The 10,312-nt window shown below is 45.3% G+C and overlaps 1 protein-coding gene across 1 annotated transcript in view; it reads right to left on the bottom strand.

The window, feature by feature from the left end:
• The window catches only part of LOC109302857 (WD repeat-containing protein 64-like), a 125,282-nt gene that overhangs the window by 60,226 nt on the left and 54,744 nt on the right, over positions 1–10,312 (bottom strand). The window contains exons 8-12 of the mRNA XM_019524755.1: positions 6,974–7,066; positions 5,427–5,472; positions 4,434–4,480; positions 2,755–2,872; positions 953–1,022 (exon numbers count right to left, since the gene is read on the bottom strand). Coding sequence (XP_019380300.1) covers positions 953–1,022; positions 2,755–2,872; positions 4,434–4,480; positions 5,427–5,472; positions 6,974–7,066 — 374 coding nt within the window. The remainder of the gene's footprint in view (positions 1–952; positions 1,023–2,754; positions 2,873–4,433; positions 4,481–5,426; positions 5,473–6,973; positions 7,067–10,312) is intronic.

Here is a 10,312-nt window from a genome sequence, read left to right as displayed (position 1 = left end):
AGAGGTGGTTCAAGCACCTACACTGAACACCTTCAAGAGCAAATTGGATGCTTATGTTGCTGGGATCCTATGACCCCAGCTGACTTCCTGCCCTTTGGGCGTGGGGCTGGACTCAATGATCTTCCAAGGTCCCTTCCAGCCCTAATGTCTATGAAATCTATGAAATTAAATCTATGAAATTAGCAAATCAATAGCCTCTCTCCACATTACTTCAGACTTTTTAAACAGCTTACCAGCTGACCTGTTGATTGGCTCCAAAAGCCCTAAGCGGTCACTGCTCTGTCTGGCTATCCCAGTGAAATTGGAGAGAAAGATACATACAGACACCTCTCGGCATTAGCTAGCATACTACAAGCTGGCTATGGTCCCTGCTGTGGCAGAAAGGAGGAAGGAAGGGATCTCTGCTTAAGTAGCGAGGGCGGGGGGAAAAAGAGGGGGGCACAGGGAAACCATTAGACCCTGCTGTGCCTGCAAGTCTGTGCCAAGCTCCATCCAGGGAGCAGAGAGGAGGAGTAGCCCTGCTGTGGAGCAGAGAGCCCTGCCCAGAGAGCATGCCAGGATATTGGGGGACTCTGATTTAACTTAAACCAGCAAGGGGTCTGGGACAGACATTGAATAAACCAGTTTGAGCCAAATCAGTTAAGTCTGATATTACATTCAACCAGGGTTTATCATCTCAAGCCGGTTTCAGCCATTTTCAAACTGGTTTATGTGCACTGAACATCTTTTCTATTACAGGTTTAAATCAGTTTATGTGTAATGTCTGTTCCTAGCCTAGTTGAAAAGTTCACACACACAGTTATTACTAGAGATAGAACTAGCCGGCTGGCAGTGACGTGACCAGGTCATTACACTAAAGGGAAAACAGCAAGGTTAGAAAAGTTGTGTTTAAATCATACAAATTTATGCTGGAGGAACTTCCTGGAGAAAGTTATAGAAGTGAAATTGTTACCTATTACTAAAGCTGTAGACTCATGGCTAGAGGTAGAAATCACTGCTTTCATGGAATCACAGTAGTTTAGCTAAAAAGAGCAGAACAAGAATAACATTAAATACAAATAATACAAAACACTGATTAGAGGAGGGTGTAGGATACTGGAGTTACTTTGTTTGTTTCCATTGTTCAAGGGGTTTTGCTTCTGAAGGGAGGAAGCATACGTTAATGCACAACAACATTTTAAATTGTGCGAGGGTGGATTGAGTGGGTGCATTACAGTGGTTAATGTTCCTACTGTTCCCTTATGTAAAGTGACAAAACAGTCTTAAACTGCTCCTTTCTGCATCCAAAGGCATGACAGATTCTTAGTCATTTAGGACTTTCTGTGCTAATCTGAGGGTACATCTCCACAGCCCATAGTAGCGTATGGTGCCAACTCAATTACCTTAACAGCAATCAGCACAGATGAACCTGGATGCTCCCTAAATTGTCTTCCATGTTCAGCACTATCTGCCCTTCCCTCTGAGCTATGCCCTGCCTTGTAGGGGTTCTCCTATTGATTCTGCTCTCTGGAAATCAGCAAGAAAGGCAAAGATCATCAGCACCTCTCGTGCGCTGTGTCTGTGCCCGTTAGACCAGCTATCAGCCTTCAAGAATGTGAAGCAAAATTCTTCAGTCCACACCAGGCAATTTTTGACCTTTCCTTCAAGACCAAAGAGTCCCTCTTGCTGCTGACCCATGTGGGCTGCATTTGTAAGCCACAATGACCCAAATATGTGGCACAGCAGGGAAATGTGGGCAAGGCCAGGCCAGAGGCTTTACCAGCAATTTCTTCCCCCCTCCCCCAACACACACCAGCTGCCACCTAGAGAAAGCAGGTCAGTTGGGCAGAGGCTTCACCAGCTGCGAGGCTTTGATACCAATAGCAAACCAGACTTGCTGCCCTTTGCTTCCTTTGGGGAGAAATCCTTTATTTCCTTAACACTAGATATATTCCTCAGCTGCTTGAGCTGTGACATGGGACTACTATTTTGGCTTCTGTCACAAGAAATTCTTTCTAGATTAGGGGCCACAAGTTTAAAACAAAATAAAACAAACAAACCCTCTGGCACTATAGAAATGCTCTTCGTTTCTTCCGCTCAGCCAGTCAGCACGCATCTGAATATCTCATTAGCCCATCACCACTGGGACTACCGTTACATTTCTGAACTCAGAGCAGCCTCAGGAACCTGTCAAATATTTATTTCTCACACCCAAAATAACTCTGGGGAAAAGGTCCAGGAAGGGCAGCATTCAGCCCTGGCACATGGACAGGTTTGAAGTTTAGGGCTGCGAAAGGTTTAGCATGTTTCTTCAGTTCCATGCCCATTCTTTGATAGCTCCTGATTTTGGATCCTGAACAGGCTGTAATCCTCCACTCAGATCTCCTCACTAATGCCACAGTCCAGCAATTCAGCCCGATGGGCTGATGTTCATGCTGCATTTTAAAAGCAGGTGCCACTGGGGCCAAAGTAAGAGCTAAGAAGTTCTTGACTCAGGGTTCACAACACCCTCTTGGTCTGAATTTCATTCCTTGTTTTCTGATGTCAAATTCTCTCCCCTCCTTGCATCAGGTTTGACAATTTGGGCTGTTCTGCAGTTCTTCCTGCCTTTACGCCAGCTGTGTTATTTTAATGAAAAGTTTCCTCCTGCACACAGACCAGACATGCAACTGAAACCTTACTATTACCATGGAGATTTCATTTGTGGAAAAAAGTTTCCTGTGTTACTGGTTTTTAGCATTTGGAATCAGGAAGAAAGGCTGTTATTATTACTACCTGTGTAACCCAATCGCCATGCACTTTCCAACGAATGTAAGTGACATTTAGAGAACAAACAGCACTCTCCAGGCCAATATTAGGCAGGCTTTTGTCTTTTGGTAGTTTTTTCCATGTTCTGAAAAAAAAAAAAGTGAAGGCAGAAAGATTAGAAGAGAGAAGGCAACAAGCATCCTTAAGTGTTAAGAAGCAAACTTCTTCTTTGGTCTGTTTGCCCCTGCACATAGAAGGCAGGGTAGACTTGCATGCTATAAACCAACCAAAGTATGTATGTGTATTATATTATAGCAAATACGTCACACAATATTATTTAGATTATAAACATTATATGCATTATACATCACACAGACACACATTTAGTCCATACGGGATGGACTACCGTATAAATTCCTCACAGAAGCTTGGGCTATATTGTATATAACCCAAGCTTTTGAGAGCTATAGCTCACTTAGAAACCTTGACTCTTCCTCACAGCCTGAGGTTATTTATAAGAGCATAGCAATTTATCTTGCACTTCAGCACATAGACAGCTGCCCCAGGAATTTCTGTTCTTGAGGGTTTTCAAGAACAACCCTCATGCAGGGATAATGCCCAAAACATCAAAAACACTCTAACTTGCTACAGGTAAAGCAGAGATGAAGGTGAGGTCAATGTCCTGCCACTGCAAGGACAGGAGTTGCTTGTTAGAACTACTGTTGATGAGCACAAGGTAGGGCAGGATGGCACCAAAAAAAACTGGTTCAAAGAGGCAAAAACCTTTGTAAACAAAAGTTGTCTTTGTCAGATATTGTTAGTGTGTGCAAGCTCCCCCGAATAGAAAATGCTGCAGCTTTCTTCTCACAGCTACAAGGGTAGCCAAAGCTTTATTGCTGACACTGGCCACGGCACAAAGTTGTCCTCTCCTGCACTACCCATCATCCTCTTCCTCCTGGGTGGAGTAAGGTGGGTCACATAACTCTTCTTACATTTGTTACGCAGCTGTGACCCCCTGAAATTCCACGTTATAAACACACACGTTTTATGCCATTACAACCACACTGGATGCACCTACACGTGCTCTTTGCTGTGGAGCAGACCAATTAGCTCCATAGTAAAAGCGTCTTCCTTTTATATCATACTTTTTGCCATCCTCTGCTTTTTCATTCTTTCCTCTTGTTCTTTTCAGCTTGTCAAATCCCCCCAGGGGCCCACCCCTGCTTTACAGTGTGTTGTAAATGATGGGAGCAACGCTTTGGGGAAAAACAGTTCATGAGACCTGTCAGAAGCCCACCGTTCTGAAACCCAACAATTAGCATCAGGGGGTTTCTGTGGTGAATAAATCGACTGTAGGCAAGTACATAATTTGGCCAATACACTACAATGGGGATTTATTAAGAAGGCAACATGTGCCATCTGCTGGCCCAATTATGAAATTATCTGACAGGATGTGGAACGGGCTTGCACTTCTTGAAATTGTTCCATGTCCAACTGTAGCGGTCCTGTGAATTCTGGGAACACATGCATCCTGCGACTGCTGCTGCATCCCGGAGACCACCGCTGCACGCACAAGAGAGAATGCTGTAGTACAGTTAGCAGTAAAGTAGGACATGAGCAAAGAAACTCAGTGTTCATTTAAGACAACTAAAGATTTGCACTTTAAACCTGTTTTTTTACATTACATTTAACACACAAGTACTTACCTCAGGAGCTCTCCCACAGAAGACATGAGCAAAATATTGACACAACCCTGAAGAAACAGCAAAACTTGCATCAGAAACTGAAAAATATAGGGCCAAGATCTTAAACCATCACTGATGTCAGTGGGAGATTTCCTCAAATAAAGGTGTTAGACATCTGTAGATATGTTGATGGTTAGCAAACAGATAATTAACACCACAGACATTGATCAAAAGGCCTGACCCTCTTAAAGTCAGTAAAAGTTGAAGGCAACTGAACACCATCCAGAAGCTGCACAGCAATCTGCAGGATCAGAGGACTGATAAAAGCAATAAAGTACCCAAAAATTGCTAACTTCCAAATGCCATTTTTTTTTGCATTCAGAGAGGCAGAATCTCATATTCATAAGTGGTACGGTAAGCCTGGGAAAATCAGCAGCTTCAGAAAAATAAAAGCTCTGAAAGGCCTGAGCCGAGGGGGTTCTGGACATCCTCAGTTTAGTGCCAGCCATTGAATTCAACTGGAAATTGAAAGGATACTCGGCACACTGCAGAACTGGGCCCTTAGTAGCAACCCCAAGGACAGAAGTCTTGGAAACTAGTATGTTAGTGGGTGAACTTCATTATTCAAACCTCCACACCCTCCTTCCAAAAGGTTGGGACATACAACTCAAGGAACCTCCTGGGCCACCACTGCATTATCTGACCCCAATACCAACTTTAACCAGACACTGGGGGTCAGGGATTGAAAGGATTCATCTGAAACAGTCTCCTCCCAAAATCACTTCCCAGCCATGGCACAGGGAATTCTGCTTCTTTGCAGTTTCTTTTTACTGATCTTCTCTATGCATTAAGTATCCCATGGAACTGACTGGCTTGCCAAGAGACACTGCTAGATGGCTCTACAAGTAACCAAAGACTTGAGAGGAATCCTGAGCCCTTCAGGTTGTCAGTGTTGAGGGTTGATGTTTTGGGCGGGGGGGTTGTCTGTTCCAAAAATCCTTTTGAAACATTTACCTGATCATCCCCATAGAGAATCATGCACTCATCAGTATCAGTGTAACTAAAACAAGTAAAAAGATAAAGGTAATAAATGAAAATGTAGTCATGACATTTCAGTTCAGGATAAACAAACAGAGTTGGATGTAATAGATAAGGCAAAGGGAGTGTTGTATTTACTGATGTTTTGCAAAGACCAAATCCTGGCCTGGTGGAAGGTGGTATTGCTCTTCTGAGGGCCATCTGCTTATATCAGGAAGATCCCTGCCCTCGCTGGCGTAGAAAGTAATGGAGGAAGGCTTGTTTCATTTTGCAAGATGAACTCAGTGCTTTGTGTCTAAGGGGCCTAAAATGTTGCCTAATGCTTTGGGAAATCAGTGTTTGACACTACCAGTCCTCAGGCACAGTGGAGCTGTTTGTCACAAGGGTGAAATTTTCTTAGGGGCCAGTGTGGGACTGCAGAATGAACTCCCACAGCAATCAAGGAGCCCAACAAACCTGCTCAGCTTCCTCCCTAAGCACAAGGGACATTTATTTGATGTAAAATAGAGCGTATGTGCTGCTGTGTGTTTATACTGAAGAGGCTCTTTGATAAGTGAGAGAATGAAACATGGAACAGTTGGTCAGTCACCTCACTTAACATGTACTGGCAACACCCGTACATTACAGAGATAGAGCTACAACAGACTAGACTAGCCAAAATCCTTCCCTACATGTTCAGTGTGGGTGTAACCTCTCTCTAAAAATTAGGGACCTACCAAATTCATGGCAGCTCCTTTAATTTTGCAGGTTCCCTGGTGCGCCCCCCCCCACCATGGATTGCTAGAGGGGCCCCACTGCTTGCCACTTGCTTTTGCTCAACAGGGAAACAAAAACCAGATTTTTAAATAGGACACTGCTACTTCTGCTTGCCACTAATTGGCTGAGGGGGGCTGGTAGCTGTGCCATTTGTTGCTGACTGGCCAGGAGGCAAAAACAGCACCATATTTAAAACCGCGGGACAAAACCTGAAAGGAAGCAAATAGCTTGTGGCAAAGAGGAAGCAGGGTGCTGTGCTGGGGCCAGAGGGCTCCCACCCTATTGCTCTTACTGACAGGGCAGAAAGGTTTGTTTTTTGTGTTTGCTTGTCTGGTACTTAAAGGCTGTGCTTAATTGAGGAGGACTGGCTGAGGAGGCTCCCCAAGGAGAATAACCTGTCTGCAGAAGCCAGCGAGCTAGACAGCTTGCTTACAAGCATCCAACACGTTGGTGGCAGCTGCTCAAAATAGATGTTACAAAGAGTCACATTCACTCCTGTTATGGCAGGGACACATTGGTGTAGTGTAATTTAGCACATGCCAAGCTAAGCCTAACAAGGGATAAAATTATACATTTGATGATGAAATATTGTACATCTGACAGGAAGTTGGTGAAGAAACATCACGATACTACGTGAATGCCAAACTGAACATTGGGAGATGTTGTAAGGACCAGACAAATGTCACCAATGAAACACTATTTAAATAGAAGTGTGCAACAAAATAATGTTAAGATAGAACAAATGACACAAATGTAGCATTGCTTACCAATAGTCCAGTCGTAAAGGGATAGCTTCCAAGCTACTGATCTGGCAGTATGGTTCAAAGTTAGAGAGTTCATAAAACTGAATTTCATGATCACTGTCAACCAACAAGACATATTTTAAAAGAGCAGTAGTTTCATTTTATAGCACAGTAAATCTTTCCAGTAAAACATGCATCATAAAAGTAAAAGCTTAAGCATGTTGGTGGCAGAGTTAATTCATGATTGTTGCTTGTATTTCTTGTTTAAATAGCATGTGAATTTAGTGCTTGTTTAACAACCCCAGGGACTGAAATCTCCATCAAACAAGGATATTGAGGAGAACCATCCACCCCTACACTTCCATGGCCAACATGTCTAATCCCCAACCTCCTGCAGCCACATCCCTGGTTGTTCCATGGATGGTCCCTGTGCACTGAACAATGTGTGTTAAGTACAGTAATACTCTGTGGAAGAAGGTGCATCAACTCTCAAGAATTTAGACTGAGACCAAACTTAATGCACACAGGCCACTGAGCCAATCAGGCAGGAGAAACCCTCTCACCACATTTCCTATCCAGGCTGGATTTGAACCATAACACCTGCATTGAAGGGGTTGGTAGAATAACTTAGCTTTGGGGTTCAGGAACACATTTTCTCTCTTTAAGTGGCACAAACAACTTTGCAATAAAAATAATAATCTATGCATTTATTAGTAGCCTGGATAGCAAAACTTTCAATATTGGTCGTCTCAACCCTGACCTAACCGTACCATTTGCTGGCGTGAGAGAGCAGTGCAGTCAGTCTGGCCCGCAGCAAAAAAGCCAGTTGTGACTTTATTTTTGCAATGTGAGTTCAGAATGTGGACATACAAAAAAAATAAACCTTAGCGTAGTCTAAAAGGGCATGGGTTTTTACTATGCATTAGCTGCTCTACTGTAACTTTCTGGACAAACTCCTGATAAACAGGGGCAAATTGAGGCAACCGCCCGGGGCCCTGCCCTTTGGGGGCCCCGCAGAGCGGTGCAGAACAGCAGCAGCATGGAGCTGGGTGGAGCAGCAGCTCTGCATCCAGCCACTCACTACCTCCCCCGCCACCAACAGCAACAGTAGCTTCTTCAGGTCCAGGATCGGAGTGGGGGCAGGGCTCTGCACGGGCTGATTTGCCCCAGGCCCCACACCCAGCTCCGGTTGCCTCTGCTGGTAAATGATAGCTAAACTGTGGCAGCCTAATGCTCAGTGAAAGAGGGGTAATTTCCCTGAGTAAGTTTCCACTGACCATGGGGTAGATGAGTATGCATAACAGATACCACAAAATAGCTGATATCCAAGAGCTGGGCAAAATACGGCCCATGGTCCAGATCCAGCCTGCCAAACACTTTCATCTGGCCCACAACGCCCACTAATTGTACTCCACCCAGCCCTTCCATCCATGAGGGTGGGAGCAAGGTGCTCACATACAGTGGGGGGACAGTGGGGGCACTACTATGCTGAGCCACCCGCCTGACTGTGCCCAACCAAAACCCCGCTTTTGGCATCTCCCCTGGGGCACCTATGTCTGGCCGACCCCCTTCCTGGAGCACACCCGAAAAGTCTGGGGCTGACACCACCTGGGCCCTGGTCTTTGTTAGGGCTCTCTGCAGCCCAGGGTACACAGAGCCTATTGACCTTGGGGGTGCTTAGCCCACCATGGTATTTTGGGGTGCTTCTTTTAACCTGAAGCATTCACAAGCATGCTTGTGGCAGAGTATGGAAGGAAAGTCACGCCAACCTTAGCCAGCCAGGCAAAGGGGCTTTAAAGTCTAGTCTCATCCTCATAAGCATTTCCAGAAAGGGGTGCTATAACAAATAGCTTTATTGATTAAAGAGGGAGAGAGTAAGGAAGGAATACAAAACAATGGAAACTTGAAAGAAAACCTACTTTAGTAAAACAGAATGGGCTTGTTGGCCCTTTTGATACATGTCCAGTTCACTTAATCCTAAATTAATGGCTAAATTTCAGGTAAATTACTCTCATGTTCATCCAAAGACCGATGGAGCTCTGGAGGCTTGTTGCTAGTTTCAGGGTTTCAAAACTGACTTCCCCCTCCAAAATGGAGTGACCCCTTATAAAACTTTTGTGACCTCATCACTAAGTCCCAGCCAGAAACAGGCAGTATTGGATGCAGACCAATTCTTTTAAAAGTCATCAGCATCCTCAGGTAGAGACCAGGGTCACAGGTTGTTTTCAGGAAAAGCTCAGGACAAAGGAAGAACGAGCTCCCCCCTCCCTATGGAAATTTCACAACCCAGTCACCCAGCTTGACCAAGGGGATCCAGCAGCCAGCGTTTGAAACAGACAGGGCTGGGCAGACTCAGAGCAGGGAGGCAGATGAAAAGGGCCATTTCTTCATGCATCCACACCGCCAACATACCCTACTGCACCCTGCTCCTACCCTTGCAGGTGGAAGGGCCTGGCCCAGAAAGCAGCAGCTTCCAGACAGGGCTGCTGCTGCTGCCGCCACTGGGGGACCTGCTCAGCTTCCCTGGTATCCTGCTCACTCCAGGCAGCAAGTAGGGAAGTGGCAGGGGGGAGCTGTAGCTGAGCGGGAGCATGGAGCCGAGGCTGGCAGCGCCTGTCAGGGAGTCCCCCCCCCCAAAACATCACACCACTTACACCCTGCCCACACAACCCCCTAAACCCCCCCAACACAGCCACACCCCCGCACAAGCTCCCCCATACACACACCCTCCCCAACCACACACCCCCACACAATATACAAGACTAAGAATTTATTTTTTAGTTATTAAGTAATCACCTCTATATATACACACTATGCAAACACAAATCATGACAAAAATATTTTTTGTAATAAAATTAAAATACACTAAAAGTCAAAACACCTACTATAGCATACAATTTGAGGGTTTTTTTAATGCTTTTAAGAGGGCAAGTCCCCCCCAAAAGGACTATTTCTGGGGGGGCAAGGGGAGGGATTTCTAGTGGTAAAGGTCAGGGGGCTGGACTTCCAGTCCCAAGACAGAGACCCAGGGGCAGGGCAACTGTCTAAGGGCGAGGCTACCCATGTGGCCCTCAAAAGCTTGCCAAACCTCATTAAGCAGCCCTCCAGCCAAAATAAGTGCCCGCCACTGTGATGCTTGGCAAGTGTCCCTCCTTTTATCCCGTGGCAAGTTGCTCATAGGTCCATGCTCCAAGATCATTGATGGGATTGCCTACACAACCTCTTTCAGCAAGTTTCCTTGCCTTGCAGATACCAACAGCACTGCTAATACATTGCCATTTTCAGTTCCAACTCCCACTTCCTGTAAAGAGAACACTTACCCAGTTCCCAGGATGAGCTTGTTGTACTGAGTCATAACAGCTA

The sequence above is a fragment of the Gavialis gangeticus genome, unplaced genomic scaffold (genome assembly GCF_001723915.1).
Source record: "Gavialis gangeticus isolate Ggan-Ray unplaced genomic scaffold, GavGan_comp1, whole genome shotgun sequence".
In the NCBI taxonomy this organism is placed as follows: Eukaryota; Metazoa; Chordata; order Crocodylia; family Gavialidae; genus Gavialis; species Gavialis gangeticus.
The sequence above is the reverse complement of the archived record's forward strand: the minus strand, read 5'-3'. Positions and strand labels throughout refer to the sequence as shown.